This window comes from Lucilia sericata, unplaced genomic scaffold, assembly GCF_015586225.1.
Source record: "Lucilia sericata isolate MDLA Ls3-8-SP2 unplaced genomic scaffold, ASM1558622v1 Contig000000F_arrow, whole genome shotgun sequence".
Classification (NCBI taxonomy): Eukaryota; Metazoa; Arthropoda; class Insecta; order Diptera; family Calliphoridae; genus Lucilia; species Lucilia sericata.
The window spans coordinates 3088590-3107495 of NW_023994042.1; the positions used below are offsets into that span (position 1 = coordinate 3088590).

The 18906-nt window shown below is 31.1% G+C and overlaps 2 protein-coding genes across 2 annotated transcripts; one reads left to right on the forward strand and one right to left on the reverse strand.

Moving 5' to 3' along the window:
* Nucleotides 1–1344: 1344 nt before the first annotated feature.
* On the reverse strand, nt 1345–2382 carry LOC119610130 (peptidoglycan-recognition protein SD). The gene is made up of 2 exons (XM_037965275.1): nt 2119–2382; nt 1345–1844 (listed from the first exon to the last, which is right to left on the reverse strand). The coding sequence occupies exons 1-2, from the start codon at nt 2305–2307 to the stop codon at nt 1464–1466; spliced, it is 570 nt and encodes a 189-aa protein (XP_037821203.1). The 5' UTR covers nt 2308–2382; the 3' UTR covers nt 1345–1463.
* Nucleotides 2383–11659: 9277 nt separating this feature from the next.
* LOC119608880 lies at nt 11660–14291 on the forward strand. The gene is made up of 2 exons (XM_037963484.1): nt 11660–12319; nt 12721–14291. Exons 1-2 carry the CDS (start codon nt 12004–12006, stop codon nt 13686–13688), a joined length of 1284 nt encoding a protein of 427 aa, XP_037819412.1. The 5' UTR covers nt 11660–12003; the 3' UTR covers nt 13689–14291.
* The last annotated feature ends 4615 nt before the right edge of the window (nt 14292–18906 follow it).

An 18906-nucleotide genomic window follows, 5' to 3' on the forward strand; every position in this document is an offset into this window, starting at 1 on the left:
AATAATTCATGATGGGTCTTGACAAAAAGGGTATGGTCTAATAAATTGTAAAATGATATCGTAGATCAAATGTTGTAGGTAAACATATTACCCCAAGATATGTTCTCATATTCCCAATAAACAAATTTGATAAAATGGCGGTGTTGCCGTATGAAAACATTATTGATTCCAAATTGGTGGAAGTTCGTTCCATAGGTAGTAGGCCATTACATGGTTGTCGACTTACTGATTCTAAAGCAAAACGTTATAAAACCTTGCGTATAACATCTTTTAAGGCTTTCTGAATAAATTACTGCATATTTGTTGGTAATCGGCCACGACATGTGTCATCAAATAACGATTATAAAAACTAGAGAACAAGTTAAATAAATAAATAATAAAAAATCTAAATCTTTCACTAAAAAATTTATATTCAAAATTTTTCAATTTTTCACTCCTATTATTTTGAACGCAACTGTATGTTTGTTTGAAGTCTATAGCCGACTAAGTGGCTAAACCGATTTTCTTGAAATTTTCTCACAGGGTGTTCCTGTATGCCTCGCAGGAAAAATAGGCTACTATTTTTTAAATTTCAAGTGGACGAGGTGCCAGTCCTACTTACTAAATATGTAGCGGCACCTCACATATGTCTTTTATCTGGGAAACTAATAGAAATATATTCTTCAAATTTTTCACGAAGGACTTTCATATTCATCTGAATATTTTGGAAAAAAAGCAAACTTTTATCAGGGGGTGGGGGTGGCTTGGAACCCCCATATGTATTAAATAGAAAAATTTATATATCTGAGAAACTATTAAAGCTAGAATCTTCAAATGTTACATGAAGAACTTTGAAATTCATGTGAACATTTAGAAAAAAAAAATGGACGGACTTTCAATTGCGGATTGGCCTCTCCCATATGAATTATATACAAAATTTCGTACGTCTGGGCAGCTATTAGATTATTCAACGATTACATTAAAATCTTAATTAACGTTCGGAAAAATTGGTGCACTTGCAATAATTTGTGTAGCATCTCCTATATGTAACAAATGGCATATTTGACAACTATTGTAGTTAGAATCTTCAAAATCGTTAAGTGGGTTTTTTATTAATAATGCTTTTAGGGTAGCAAAGCACACTGGGTATAGCTAGTTGCAAATAAAATCTATACATTTTTGACACAAAAAAATAATTTAGAGAAAAACGGATGTTAATATTCAGAAATTGATCGGAGTCACTCTAACAACTAACCTACCGAGGCATCCTTACCCTATATAGTTTTGACAACGTTTTTGCTTGAAGTTACAGTCGTGTTCTGTTTCATCATTAATGGATTCCATGTAGTTCTAATAACAAATATATTTAATTTAACCAATTTATTTTCAAAACAATTAAATAAGAAGGAATAAAATAAACTACATACATATTATGGTTAACTTAATATTAAATGACACTGGTAGTTAATCATTATTTATTAACTTTAAATTTGATCTGACCATTTGGGCCATTTCTTGATTTCAGCTAAAAGAGCATCACCAGGACTAATTGTAGGCATAAGTTGACTATGGCCAAAAAGTTTATAGTTCTCCTTAAGCTTTTGCAAATTTACCAGTTTTTCCAATAGAGCTTTAGCGGCTGTTAATGCCTTTTCACTGGGCAACTCCTTGATAAAATTGCCCATAAACACAATACCAAATGAACCGACATTATAGCCCTTAACTAAAGCACCTTGATAGTTCCAGCCACGTCCTTCATATACATTTCCATCGTTTCCAATTAGATAATTATAAGCAATATCATCTATATGATATTTGGACATGTGATAATGTTGAATGATGCGCACTTGCCGGGAACATGAATCCTAATGGTATTGAATAGAAATTTATTATAATTTATTATTATTGAATACAAATTTATTATAATTTATTATTCCGTTTGGCATCCCTAACGTTTGCGTGTTAGAGATGCCAAACGAAAAATTCCGATTACCGAAAATCCCGGATTTTTTGCGATTTGATAATATTACGGACTATATATCGCGAAATGAAATCGCATGGTCTAATAGTAGTTTTTAATTTCACACACTTTCGCTTTTTAAATCATATTAATATTAAGATTTGTGACGATCTACATACTTTTGTACTACAATCATTTCCCGCTGTATGAGCAATAATTACTCGACCCACTGGTAATTCAAGAGGTGTTAATGCATTCGACGGTTCTTTGGCCTCCCATTCCTGACGTGTTACAATATTAACATCTGCCGAAATAAACGACAAAAAACTCAACAATGACACTACGACCACGATATACTTTTCAATCATTTTTATTAAAATTATTATTCGAAATATTTAAGAATTTTTAAACGAGATCTTCTCTATTCCAAAACAATATTTCTAATGAATTCTTTGCAATTATAAGTGAAATTTTTATATTAAGTTTCCGTAGATCTATTTTAACATTAGTATGAGCGAATGTGAGTAATAACGAATACATAGCAACTTGGCATACCCTACACTACAGATAAAGTTATACGTATCTTAATTACAATCTCCATTTTAGCGAAATTTTTTAGAAATTGTTTATTAAAATAAAATTTTATTTTTTGGAAGCCTATCTGTTCAAAATTTAAATGGAATGCATAATTAATAATGAAACTAAAACCATGAAATTATTAAACTTATACTTCATAGATATTATATGGTAGGTATTTCGTATTCGTTTTGATCAGATTTTATATTATTTGTTATGTTTTATAAATGTATGATCTGATAGCAAAGTGTACTTTTTTTGTTGCAAGAAAAAATACAATTTCTCGTCATCGTTTCAATGACAAATAATGATTAATAACATATACAATGTATTTATTGTACAGTAAGTAACAAAAATGTATTAGTGTTTTTAAAAAATATATTTTATGTGCTTATTTGGTGCTAAACTATCATTATTCGAAATCAAGTGGAATTAAATGAAGATGTTAAATATTTTTGAATTTATTGGTGCAGAAAAGTATACAAATCCGGTCGAGTATCTTTCTGTGTCGATTAAGTCCTATGTATCTGTCTGCCTATATAAATTGGATAGTTTTAAGAATATTGTGATTAGTTTTCTTCTACACAGTACTTACATACATACACACAAGCTTGTTTACTACATAATATACACATTACTTGTATATTCTGGAGAACCCAATCTCAAAATAAAATTAAACGGGGATTTCTTTTAAAAAATACATTTTAATAAGAAAACATTTATGTATGTATATGTACTTACATATGTAGTATGTTTATTAGTGTTCTAATAACGAAAACCTTTTTCTCAGGTTATTTTGGCACAAAAACCTTCCACGGCAAATCGATTTTTTCAAAACCTTTGGGTACTATACACGATAGAGGGATGAGGTGCCAACCCTCTCCTTGATTTTTCTTTGTGTAAGTGTCGTAGACCAAACAATGACACTTGTTTATATCAAAAAATTTCGATTTTGTATTAAAAAACTTAAAATTTTGTTTAGAGTAAATATAAAAAACTTTAAAGTATTTGCCGCGAAAACCCATATTTTTTATACTCTATGGGGAATGGATAGGGCCGATTTGAAATTTTAAAAATTGCTTAAAAGTTATAACACTAATATACATTGGAGTGGCCCCAAAACGGAAGTTGCTGATATTCCCACTGAAAATAAAATTCTAGTTCATACTAAAACCATTTCTCAAATTGTTTGTCATGAAGTCAATAAATAAGCTTTATGGAAAAACCTCAACAAAGGACCTAGTTTACCAAATATTGGCGTCAGGGCAAAATTGTTGAGAAATGTTATCATAGAATCAACAAAGCTTTCATTTTCGATAAGAACACCAGTACCTTATTTTTTTATAATATACTTGATATACATACAGTGTCGGTCAAAACATATTGGCCAAAAATACCATGTTATTTATGGAAAAAATCAATTATTTTCTTTTTTAGAACTCTGGGAACTCTAGACTTTTTTATCATATATAAAGATTTATTCACAAACAAAATTTTTATTTTATAAATTAGATTTTGTATGGAAATTTTGTTTTATAAACCTTATATAAAATAAAAATGTTGTTTGTGAATAAGGGGGTAAATATTTTTTTCATTACTTTATATACACTGAAAAAAATCCATGCTTAATATATACGAAAAATGTCGTACATTGTACGAATCTTTCGTTGTTTCGCACCACGAAATTATTTCGTAATATATACGAAATTGTACGAAATATTTTAGTATAATGCAAAATAATATTGGAAAAATTAATTTAAATAAATTGAAAAAAATAAATTTTGAATTAATATGGTAAAATGTACGAAATATTAATTTATGCAAACATTTTTTTTCATTTTAAAATAATTTTTCTAATTTTAGTTAAAAATTATTCTCCACACGAATTTTTAGTTTTTTTTTATGAAAATAGTTCGTGAATTATATTATATTTTTTCTTAATTTTTATAAAAATGTTTGTAGTTTTATTTAAAGATAATATAATTAATTTCATTAAGTTTAATTTCGCTAAAATTTAAGTAAAAAGTATTACGAAAGGTTTTCGTACTTTCGTAAAAATAGAAAAGGGTCTTATTAAATAATATTTCGTATTATACACGAAATTTTTGTAAATATTACGAAAAAAGAAGTTACGAAATTTTTTTTCGTAAAGTTGAGCATGGATTATTTTCAGTGTATGTATGTCGTTAAAGAGAAATTTGTTAAAGAGAAATTTCTGATTCCTTAGATATTCCATCATGATAACGCGATTCACGGGATGATTTTTTCGAATGTTTTTCGATGATTGGTGATGAGTGGGATAGAAAAAATTTTTGAAAAAAATGATGTGTGATATATGTCCTTTGGTCAACAAATTTTTAGTTTTGGAGTTATAGACCTATCTTGAAAATTGTGGCCTGTACATTTTTACGCACATTTTTACATGGACCGCCAGCCAGCCGGAAAGTAATTCTGAGTCGATCGTTATACTTTAAGATGGATGTAGGACCAATATTTTTGTGGGTTACAAACATCAGCACAATCGCATAATGCCCTTCCCACTATAGTGGTGTATGGTATAAATACTAGGTTCCATCTTCGAAACTATGATATAAGGTTATACAGAGTATTAGTTATTTTTTTAAAACCTATGCCACTACGATTATGTGTTTGTGCTGATGATTGTAATGTCCAAAAATATTCTTCCTATACCCACCTTAAAGTATAGGAAATATTTGTTGGTGTATATTTTTCACATTTTTAGTGCATATTATAAACGCATATTTTCCATTTTTTAGTGCATGAAAATCCTTGCCTTGATAATAACAAGTTTATTACCAACAAATATCTTAGAATTTCTGTTGATTTTACACCAATTTTTAACGTAAAATTCAAATATGTTAAGTTTCGTTTTTTTACAAATTTAATTGATTTTTCAACGAAATTTGCAATTTTTTTTAAACTTCTTTACATTTTCAATTGACTTTGAAGGTAGAAGTAGATAACACGCGTTGATGTGGCAACGCGTTTCATGCTTTTCACGCTTTATAAGCTAAAAGATACACACCACGCATCATTTCGATCTAACATTCAACTATTACTGCTTTAAAGATCGAAATTTAAAGTTTTTTTTAATATATTTTTCTTTCATTATTGGCAAAATTTATATTATTTTAATTTCTTTTCATTCTACGCTAAACAAAATACAACCCTTATCAGTTGCTGACGCGTCAAAAGTTGAAAGTTGCTGAACTTTTCACGCAAACGCGATACAAACTACAGTGTGTAACTTGTTAAATGAAAATATATTATTTTGACTTTGTACAGTGCGGTTTTAAAAATAGAAAATTGGGTACTTTTAAATTTTTTAGGAGTAGAACATAATAATTACATGTGACTTTCTAATATCTGCAAATGGAGCATTTGTGTAGTCAATTTTTAAAATTTAAACTCGAATACTCCAAGGCTACGTCCATATCTAATTTTATCCAGATCGAACTAGCCATTTAGAAATACCAGATGTTTTCCAAATCCATTCTGCTCAACTGTACACAGCCGAAAAAGAACTCTAACTTGTTTTATATATTTTCTTTAAAATCCTGTTTTTTAATCACTCATATCCCGCTATTGAGATGGACCGGTCATTTGACTGGCACTACTGATGTATTATTTCTATCACAGCGTAGAACAAAGTTCCCTATAAGAACAGTGACAGTCATTTAACCGGTCATTTGATTTGATTATCGACTTTCACACATATATTTGAGCTGCTCACTCTTTTGATGTTTAGTAATCAACGATGATATAAATATTAGTCACAATTGACTGATCATGCTTGATGGATATATCCATCTCAGTTACAAATAAAAAATGATGTATCTATCAGTCATTGTTGACTAATCATACTAGATGAATATATCCGTCAAATCTGACGGCTATACCAATTTATAATAAAACACAATTTATTAATATTTTGAGATATATTTTTTTTTAATTTTATTATTATACATAGTAAATTAACAATTATTTCACCATGTTACATACCTCAAAGAATCTTAAATCCTCTGATGATCCTTTTAATTTGTGGAAATAAGTTGTCTGTAAAGAAATACATATAAATATTGAAATATAAAAATTAAAATTAAGTATTCATATTACCACAGATTGATCAAACTCCGTAGTGTTTATCTTCAGCTCCACTTCCGGTACTGCTTTTAAATTCAGTTTATAATAAATCTCTTTATATTTATAAATTTGTAAATTTTTTAATTTTTTGCTTCTTGATCTTTGGCTTTCGCAGAAATAATTAATTTATACGACAAAAAAATGTAGTCAAATGTAGTTGTTTCACTCTTTCATATGCAAATGAAAGCACACATTGGGTACATCAAGAGTCATTTTACTGATCATTTGACTGTCATTATTGATGGAATTATCCATTAACTATTTTTTTAACAATTTAAAAAAAAAAACGTTGCAAGTGTGTTAGTAAAATCATTTTGTATGTGTTAGTTTCGGTCATACATTTCTTGTAGGGAATTGTTAAATGAAAATACACTATTTCAACTTTTTTTGATAGAAGTCTTTAACGCGTTGCTGCGTACAACGCGTGTTGTGTACTTCCACCTTAAATCCCCTACTATCACTTCCCTTAATTTTTCAAATAATGGGTTTAAAAAAACCAAGGAGGTTATTCCTATTAATGCATAATGGAACTTCATATGAATATTTCTTTTCAGACATTAACAAATTGTTAAAAACAGGGACGTAACGGTTAGAAGAAATATGACGAAAAGGTCTCATTTAACAATTAATAGTAACGGATTTAAAATAAGTGTTATAATTAACCATTATTATAAGATATATTTGATTTTGGTCGTCGTAACCAATACCAGAGAGAAATATATTTTTTTGGTTACGAATAACAATTATCGTAACCAAAAAATTTTTATTGGTTATATATTTTTCAAATATCTTTGGCAAAGTAAATAAAACGGCCAGTTTTGCAACAAATGTCTATTCATTTTATAAATAAATTATAATTTAAATTAATTTGCCTTTTAATTTCGTTAATATTTATATGGACCAAAAAATAAATTAAATAAATTTTGGTTATCTATTACCAAAAAAATATTGGTTGCTAAATAACAGTTATTCATAACCTAAAAATATATTTCTCATGTTAATTGGTTACGGAGACATAAATAATATAAATCTTATAATAATGGTTAAAAAGTCCCTAAATAAAATAAAGGGATTTTTTGCGTAACCTTTTCTTTCGAAAGAAAAAAATAACAATTATTTTCAGTCCCTGGTTAAAAATGAATACTTTATGAAACTTGCACCCAATTTACACGATGATTTTTTTTCATGTTTGCCCAGACGTCTGTTTTCATGTTTGTCTATGATTGGTGGTGAGCGGGTTAGAGAAGAATGGGGGGTAAGAAAACAAACATGATTTAGGATTTTCATGATTGTTTTTGAAATTCCTCTTTACACTCATTCGGACTGTTGATATTATACTCATGTAAAAAAATAATTTCGTGTTTTCTTTTAATGAAAACAATAAAATTTGCATTAAAAAAAATACTATTTATTATTTTTAATAAAACTAAATTGTTTTTATGTTAAAAATTTAATTTTATTTACACTAAACATCAAAAAAGACATGAAAAGTTGCATGTAAAAAATCACCGTATAAATGTTCATGATATTTTGGAAGATTCTCAAAAGAGAATTGGAAAAAACAGACGTCTGAAAAGTCTTAATGTAAATTGCGCCTTGCTATAAATTAGGTTTGGGCATTAGGTTTGCTATTGAACGTTTTTTAATTTATGTATGTACTTTAAGCTGAAGGTCCACACCACACGTTCTCTTCTTCACATTCTACGCGGGTGTCAAAAAAGTAGAATCAATGTATTTGCATGCAGCAAGTTACAAGTACAAAAGCGTAGTATGACTTGACGCGTAGAACGCTCAAGGTGGAAGTACACAACACGCGTTGATGCGACAACGTGTTTCACGGTTTTCAAACTTTTCGCGCTTTATAAGCGGCAAGTTGCACACCACGCGTCATTTTGATCTTTCTTTTAATGTTTTTTAAGACTATTAGGGCAGTGTCACACGTTCAATATACATATATCGTGATATTTGCTGTATTGTGATATGTATTGAACGTGTAGCACGTAATATTGACGGATCATGTTCCATATCACAGAAAACCCCAATTTTCTGAAATCCAAAATTCGTAGCAATATTTATAATGGATCGCGTGATAAATATTGAACGTGTAGCATGTTTTGTGATATCAATCACGATACATTTGTAAAATTCGGAAAAATAAATAAAATAAAAAAAAGTCAAATATTTTTTTTATGTTAATAAAATATATAAAAGATAATAAATTTTTTCTAAATTTGTATGAATTTGGAGTTTTCGCAGCATTCTAGTTATCATCGTACAACCCGTGTAGCACGAAATAATGAAAATACTGACGCGATAAATATTGAACGTGTAGCATACCGAGCTATTCATCAAACTATTAAAATGGGCCGTGATTCATATTGATCAATATATATTGAACGTGTGCCAGTGCCCTTACTGTCTTAAAAATCAAAATTTAAAGTTTTTGTATATTTTTTAATATTTTGCTTTCATTGTTAGAGACATTTATTTCATATTAGTTTATACCCCATTTACACATACACGAAATCTAGTAGATTTCATTTAAAATATTTTTCCAAATCTAGTCCGTTTACACTTACTATTCTTGACATTTAAGAAGATTTCATTTTTTCTAATATTTCTTGAAAAAGTGTGTGATATGAAAAATAAGGAGGAAAAATGGGATATTTATCAAAATTCCATTTAAAATAAAAAAAATAGATATTTAAATATAACATTACCTTTTATTTTAGATTAACTTTTCATTCATGTTTTTCAATTTATAAAAATTTTGTCGACATTTTAATTTTTTTTGTTTGTTTTGTTTTCCTCTTTTTTCTTGTGTAGTGTCGTATTTTTTAGTATTATTTAGGAAAAAAACAGAGTTGCATCACTAAAAACTATTAGATTTTGAGTAGATTTTAACGAAATCTAGTTACGAAGTAGATTTTGTTTTGTATGGGAAATCTAGTTAAAATCAAGTAGATTTGGCTCGAAATCTCATAAGTACTAGATTTCGTGTATGTGTAAATGGGGTATTATTCTTATTCTACACAAAACAAGATACAATCCTGATCAGCTGCCGACGCGTCAAATGTTGAAAGTTGCTGAAGTTTTCGCGGCAGACGCGTTGCAAACTACAATGTGTAACTTGTTAAATGTAAATACACTATTTCAACTTTTTCTGACAGAAGCCTATAACGAGTACAACGCGGCAACGTGTTGAATAAAAATTATTCGATTAATCAAGGAAAACAAATTGTTTTTATTCGAACGAATAATTGGAACAATTTTTGTCGATTAATCGAATATTCAAATAATATTTGAATGTTACTTGTTACGAATATTATATTAAAGATAGCGTTGAAATAATGTTAATATTTTGTAAAACATATCTATGTAAATGTAAATATGTTATAATTGAAACAAAACTTTTACTACTTTTTACAGTTTATGAAAATGTTTGTTTTGCAGTGTTAAAAATAAAATGGTTCTAGTTTTAAAAGTGATTTTATTAATTTTGTTTAATTTTTGCAATAAGTGAAACAGATAAACATTAATTAATTTGGTTCTTTAAGTATCTGTCTATTCACAAGAAAGCTAACAATTTCTATATACACAGAACATTGTTTCCGCGGTAAGAATATACCGGTGATAGACAGATGTAACCTGACCCTTCACCGAAAATTAAAATGGAGACACCACATAGAGGTTAGTATCAAAACGGCACATCGGTGCTCGGCGTTATGTAGGTGAACTATAGGCATGAAATGGAGTCTTAGTTCTACTATGACAGACAGGTTTTATAAAAGTGTAATTAGACTTATTCTAGCTTATGCTTCAATAATCGGGTTGATTCTTTGGACAAAAAGTGTAATATCAAACTACAACAGGGAGTTCAGCGAACATGGCTACAAGTGGTGACATAAGCACAACCTCAAGCAATGCTCTAGAAACGTTGCTAGATATTTCACACATTGAAACATATTAAGTTTTGAGACAGTACTTACAACCGAACTGCTCATAACTTTAAGTATACTGGACATATTGAAAGGCTATAAACAATCATCGAACGTGCCTGATAGCATAGCAGACACAGAATATGTCGGAAACTTTAAAACACTGAGCCCAGATAGAATGTCTTGGTTGTTTCTAATACATTAATAAATAAATAAATTTTCTTATATAAAACAGTTTGTAAAAACGTCTGAAAAACAGGTTAGTTAAACTTCGTATACTATATCATTATAAAGGCCTCAGCTTCCACTTTTAAAATAGGTTGAGATTCAACTAAGTTACTGATTTATAAGTGCATTAATATACGGAAACCGTTTTCTACCCGCATCTTAAGATTTTGAAGGTGTTTAGCAAATTTTATTAAATTATTCGAATAAAAACTTTTATTCGTTATTCGTTCGAATAATTTTTAAAATTTAATCGACTACTCGAATGAAAAAATATAGTACATTTTTATTCGAATAATTTTAAACACGAATAATTGAAAACCCTAGTATTTATAAATTTTAATAAATTGAAAGGAGTTTAATGTTGAAAAAATATATTATAAAAGCTGCAGAAAATTGCGACTTTTTTTAAATAAAACAAAAAATTGATGCTTAAAAAGCGTCGCATGTAACATGCAGCGTAGAATGCGAAGTAGGTATAAAAAGTACGCAATGCTTTGAGGCGAAAACGCGTAGGGTGGACCTCCAGCTTTAGTGGCGGTGCACACAGGAAAACTTTTGATTTTGTGTGTGGGAGAAAGAGATGGTTGATATTCGTTCTCTTTTTCTCACACACAAAATCAAAAGTTTCTCAAAAAGTGTTTGCCTGTGTGAACCGGCAATTAACTGTAATATTTCATCGAATGTGTGACATTACAATTGATTACGTTATGCTACGTTACCGCTAAGTAATTGATATTAAAAAATTGCTAAAACATAACGTTAATTACAGAGTTGGCATTACTGTTTGTCGTACAAGAAAAAAAATAAACGTAAACAAAAATCATCTGCTGTGGAAGTATACCAAGATAGAAATTGTAGAAGTGTAAACAAATTTATTGTTTTCTTTTTTTTTAATTGTTTATGTAGAACAGTTTGCAATTGTTAAATATTATTAAGATGCTAGTATAATAACTAATTTCAAATATAACTCAATATTTTAATAAATAAAAAATACTAAACTAAATAAAATGAAATAAAAATATAATACTCGTAAGAATTCGCAAGTTGTTCGTGTAATTTTTTCACAAAGAAAATTTCGTATTCTTGCCGAAAAAGAATTTCATCAAAAATCTATTTGCAGCAGATATTTGAATCAGTAATGATTGATTGCAAAAAAATATGGATAAAATAAAAATTAAAGTAATTGGTGTATTAAAAGAGCGCGATGAGAAAATTAACAATCTGGAGTGGACCAGGGAGTGGCTGAAAAAGTACCAGCATGAATTTCTCAACAAGGAAAACATACGCAAGGAACTTTTATTTCGCAGCAATGAAATTTATCACTTAAATTGTTTTTTTAACATCACGGAAAAGCAGTTTCGTTATTTGGTTAATATTCTGGAACCTCTAGTCACTGTTTTAGAACCTCATAGAAAGAAGAAATCATTTAGTGCCGAAGAACGCATTGCAATAACTCTGAAGTATTTAGCAACGGGTAAGTTCTTTTTTGCGTTTAATAAAAATTATTAAGCTGTGATATATACAAACTGGATTATTGCATATTATCATTATCATATTTTATATGACATTATTTTTAAATCCCAACACTACTGTCTTTTTTGTTACGCAAATCAAATTTTAACAACGACAATAGGTCTTTTCGCAAACAAAACTAGTTAACTTATTAAAATGTATGTATACATATGAATGTGTATAAGGAGTATAAAAAATATTTGCTCATTCCCTTAGTCATTGGAAATGCATTTATTTTAAAAATTAATGTTAAGCTTTTATTTAAAAGTACTTATATATGTATGTAATAACTATTTGTAAAATGCAATAAATCTTCATCTTGATTTTTTTTTAATAATTCTATACTATTAATATTATTTTTAGGAGAAGTCAACTCATGTCGCAATTACTGTTTTCGGGCATCGAAGCCAGTCATTGTCAAAATGATTGCCGATATATGCCAGAAAATGTATGAGCTATTAAAAGACCAATATCTCTACTTGCCAAAAACAGATGAACAGTGGCTTGACATTGTAAATAACATGCAAAAGAGTTATCACATATCCAACTGTCTAGGAAACATACTCATGGACCAGGTATCTTTTTATACACCACCCAATCAGCCAGTAAGGCCAAGATCATTCCAGAAAGACAATGGTGAGGATAACAGTATCCAAAAGCCCCCACTTATAATGACAACTATAGTGGATGGAAATTACAATTTCTTATATATAGATGTTGAAAAAACTAAAGCAAAATTTTACGACCAAATATATGAAAAGTCAAAAATATGCAAAATGATTGAGGATGGCTCAATTGCTTTACCTAGAACTATTACTGATGTGGATGGAACCTTTAAAAATTGTGATATTCATCCATATTTTTTTATGGGCAGCAAATGTCTGCCAGATAAACCATACTTACTATTAAAATCTCAATTGCCAAGTAATAGTCATTTTGACAATGTTCCCAATTCCAATTCGAATTTATCTGGTCAAGAGGTGAATGACACTTTGTGCATTCTTTCCAACTTGTTTCCTGTTTTGTCCCAACCATTGCGACTGTGTGAGGCTGATGCACAAAAAATCATCATGGGTAGTGTGGCTCTTTACAATTATCTGCGTAGAAGTGATAGCGACTACTGTAAATTAACCAATAAAATCATATTACGAGGTAATGATGATAAGCAGATCGTCGAAGATGATGACTGTATACTCATTGACAACGAAGATGAACAGAAGGAACGTGAAGAATTTACACCAAATGTATGTGTTTCTACATGCTTTCGTTCGTTGCATAAACAGCGTAATATGTCCTCCAATGATTTGCCAGAAAGTGATATAATTCTTTAATGATATTTTTCTTTCATATTAATTTAGTCTTTAAAAAACTTTTCCTTTCTCTTTATAGTAATGTATTTATTATTATCTTTTATTTGCACGTATGTACTATATTTATTAATTAACTTATAACATAAAAACATATGTATTTTCCTAAATCGTTGTACCTTTTGTTAATTTAGTTCTAATTTAGTTTACTTTCCCTATTAATAATTTTTCCTTTGTTTGCCTTGTATATATTTTGTAAAATACATATTTTTATTTATTATTGCAAGTATTAATTTTTCTTACTTGAACACGTAAATGTTCAAATTATTTTTTTTTATATATATTTTTTTATGTATTATGATTGTGTGAGGATTAATTTAAATTCTGTAGTTTAAAGAAAACAATATAAACATTACATAAATATTTGAAATGACCAAATTATTGGTAAGAAATTGTATTTAATTGTTATAATAATTCAGCAAAGAATTTAAATTTAATACAAAATGACATACATTTAAATAATTAATAATTTGCTTAATTAGCCTAGTAAAAATCTATAAATTTGTACCCCAAATATTTCTACAAGATTTTTTCATTTTGAAATAAAAATATTATAATTAAAAATCATAAATAAAAGCATCCCTAAGCAAAATAATTACTTTTATTTTTAATAGTTTACTTGTAAGTATTATGGCTTGAATTCATGTAATTCACCAGTAATTTTATTTATCCCATCGGCGCTCCATACTGAGATAGTACTGTCGAGAATGTGTCTGCTGTGAAGTGAACAAGCGCTGTAAATGCCATCAAAAGCCATAATATATAAAAACAAGTAAGAGTATTATATTCAGCTATTCGGAATCTTATATACAAGCCATCATATCATATGTCGTAATGATAAAGAAAATTTCGGAAGGTAGTCCTATATGTATATCGTCACCTAAAACGCAAACGGCCCTATCTAACATTTTTAAAATTTTACAGGTGAAGCAAAAAACTATGTATTTAAATTGAAAAGTTTGCTTCTATCAACGCGATTTATTTGTAGAAAATAAACAAATTGTTTAATGATGAAACCTATCATTTGTTATGATAGTTGACAATGAAGTATGGATAAATTGGACTTTTTACCTTCATTATTTAAATGTTTTTGTAGATATGGCCTTTTGTTTTTTCTCAATAAAATCAATAATTTTGGTCGGAGGAGTCCAATTTTTGGTATGGATATTAGTCTTAAAGCAATACATTAGAATCGACAATGAAGTCGAGAGTTTAACGTGAACACCTGCCTTAACGGCCTAATTTCACGGTGGTCTTTTTCACCCACTGGGTAGACTAGAGACGGTCTACCCGCGCCCCTGAATTCTTCAATGAAGAACTCAGGTAGCAATTTTTGTACATGGCTGAGCCGGTCCATGTACAAGTATTAGAATCGACAATAAAATCAATTTTGAATTTTTGGTTAGATAGGGCCGTTTGCGTTTCAAGTGACGATATGCACTTTGATCATTAGATTAATATCCGCGATGTTATTGTTAATTTCCGGAATAGGACATTAATTGACATAATGCTAAACATTTGAAAAGATTTATTAGCTATAAACTAAATGGCTAGATAGAAGATTCCACGATGAACTGGAATATGTAGCAGGATGTGACTTAGACGATGTCCATTTTCTTCCATTGGGCGACATTTTAGGTTTCATCAGGGGAATATCTTGGTTATTCAGGTACCGGACAATGGAGATTTTTCTTCCATGACCATTTTCGTTCTATAATTCTTTTTGGGAGGAAATTCTTAAACTTCTCACTTTTTCTTTCTCTCTCTTATTCTTCTGTTTTCTCTCTAATTTTCTTGTTCTTTATTCTTCATTAAAGGGAATCACAATGGACCCTTTAGGTTTCCGAGCGGATATATACCTTGGTATAAAACTCTTTTAAACTAGGAGGGTTTGTATGGACCGATCCTCATAAAAGTAGGTTTTATAAATATATGTCTGCTTAGATTCCTAAAAAACTGTTTTGTGTCGAATTTCATCATTACACCGATATTTTAAAGCTAGTCATAGCGTTTAAGTAATTCTCTGAACAGGGTTAAGTGTGAATTATGTTTCGATTCTCATAAAATTTTCGTTCCCACAAAACATGTTTATGTCAAATTTAATCTCTGTACTGATATTATTAAGTCCGTTTCTAAAGGGGACCTTATATGTCATTTATGGGCCGTTCCTCATAGAACTCAGTAGAGAGATTTTGGTTAATAAATATGTAACTCGTTTATGTTACATTTCGTTGATACACGGGCATTTTTAAGCCAAGGGAACCTTATATGGGGGCTAGGGTCAAATATGAACCGATCGTTATACCATTTGGTAGAGAGATTTTCCTTGATATAAAATTCAATCGTGATATATTTTTTTCCTATACTGGCATTTTTATGTTAATTATGAAAATTAAAATCATTTCTGAAGTTATAAACTGATCCTTATGAAAATCGGTAGAGATTTCTGTTCTTATAAAATGTGTTTTGTTGGATTTCGTTGCATACTAGTATTTTTAGGTGAACGACTAGCGATTAAATTAAAATTAATCCTCGAAAATTGTTTTTGAGTACTCAGTTAGTTAATTTTATTTGCTAGTTTAAGCGGCCATTCTCGGGGGAGTTTTCCCGTTTTTCCTACCGCGTCCCCGGGTGGCGAATAGTGGGTTGTGAAACTACTGAAAAAAACAACATGGGAAATAAAAAGACGAAAGTTTCGGTGCACGGCCTAAATAACCCAGTACCGGCGGCAAGTGTTGATCCACTCCCGAGTCACGTGTCGTCGTCATCCTGCAATCGTGAGCAAAATACTACTACGGAGGTGGGTACCTTGGCCTCCGTGGCGGACAATGCGTCAAGTGTACAACATGCCATTGGCAAAAACATAGGGGTGAAAGAGAAGGATGTACTCGGAGAGAGCTCTAAGCTACCTCAGCCTTTTAATATAGGTGAGGGTTCCGACTCTGAATCCTTAGAAGATAATAACAACATCATTCCAAATCCCAAAAAGGATGAAGTAGGGCAAATGGTGAAACAAGTGAGTGATAGCATAGCTAAACTACCTATTACTAAGAAAAGACTATCTGGAGCACAGAGGAGGAAGCTGAAAAAGATGCTTCAGGAAATCATAGTTAGTCAATCCAACGACACTCCAAAGGAAAAATCGGACTCTCTCACAAGATCTGAGGCAAAGAGGATCAGATCTCAAGAAGAGTTGACAACTGAGAATAAACCTAAGAAGAAAAAGAGCTCCCCGTCTTCTAATACACAACCGAAGCCAAGCCATACTTCACTCAAAGGATCCTCAAGTCAGAATCCTGAGAGTAAGGGTGACAATGCCAAGATAGATATCCCGAAGACGACCACGTCGGCGAAATCAACCTCGAAGGTAAGGGTATCTCAAAAGAAACCCCGAAAAGCGAGGAAAGATAGGCTTGACAGTGGAAAAGGAAAAGAGCCGCCATCTTACGCCAAAGTTGCCAAAAGAAGACACCGGGACGATCTCTGTTATGCAGTTTACGATGCCGGTAATCGGACAGGCCAAATTCCAATAGACCAACAGAGTAAGGTAGAAGATCTGGTAAACAATAAGATAATGGACCACGCAATCGCTTCAAAGGGCCAACAATGAGGTTGGCATCTCACCAATGTGTTAGTACCCTAAAGAACTTGGTGGAAAGTATCCCTCCTCCCTAGGACGGCGCTATGCTAGAACTGGCAAAGAAGAGTGAGTAAAGTCCACTGTCTACATAAAAGGATGGGGCAGTGAACTGGCTAATGAACGTATACTGGAAATTTTTGGTGGTCAAAATGCTGAGCTGGCCATGGAAAAATAGGATGTCTTTTACAGGAAAGAAGAACCTGAGGGAACTTTATTTGTAATAGGTATCGACCAGAAATCTATGGCTAGTCTTGACAAGAATAAAGGTAGGGCTTACTTCGCCTCTAAAGCCGTCATATTCAAAATTGGGAAGGTGCCGATTGGAAGGGCTATTACAACAATCCTCGAAAAGGACACTAAAATACATAAGACCACAGCATCAGTACCAACTACTGATAACGTTAAGGAGTCAAATACTAAAAGCGAGGAAGCTACTACTAACTCCCCAAAAGAAGGTGCAGCTGCCCTTTCCAAAACTGGGGAGGCGCCGATTGAAAGGGATGTCAAAAACGGCCCCGATAAGGACTCTAAAATACCTAAGACGGTACCCAAAGCATCATTAGCAAGTACTGGTAATTTTGAGGAGTCAAATCCTAAAAGCGAGGAGGAAATCACTCAGTCGCCAGAAGACACAACAGCAGTGCTGTCCAAAATTGGGAAAGTGTCGATTAAAAAGACTACTCTTGCTATGCCTGATAAGGACACCGCAGTGCCATCAAAGGTACCCACTGCATCAATAGCCACTTCAGGTTACCCGGAGAAGTCATATCCAACGAGCGGGGATGTGATCACTAACTCGCTGGATGACAGTTTAAATGGATAACAATGATTGAGGTTATCCAAATAAACCTTCATTGGAGCGAGACGGCTACCAACGCTCTGATGACTAAAATTAACACAGGTAAGATACATATAGCTTTAATCCAGGAACCTTGGACGATTCGCAACAAGGTTTCTGGATTAAATCACGTAAATTTCCAACTTTTCTACGCTGATACAAGGTCTCGACCGAGAACATGTATCTTGTCACAAGAACTTATGTTTTCTCCTCTCAACAGGATTATCCACATTGGATGCAATGGTGCTGAAGCAAGGTCGTGACAACATATACCTTGCATCTGTTTACCTGCCTTTCGATTCTCCGACACTACCACCAACGTCGGAGCTGATGAAACTGGTCGAAGAGGCACAAAGGAAAAATAAGAAAATTGCAATAGATTGTGATGCCAACTCCCACCATGTAGCTTGGGGTAATACAAACACCAATCGCAGAGGACAGGCCTTATGGATTTCCTTAATACTAAAGACTTGATCACATCGAACTTAGGTAATAAAGCTACCTTCGTCAATAGAATCAGAGAAGAAGTATTAGATATAACTACATGTTCAGAAGAGCTTATAAACGAAACTCAGGATTGGAGAGATTCGGACGAGCACTCCTTTTCTGACCATCGGTACATAAGGTTCAAAATACTACGGCCGCCACCAAAGCCGATAATGTTTCGGAATAAGTCTAAAACTAATTGGACAATGTTCGGTTTC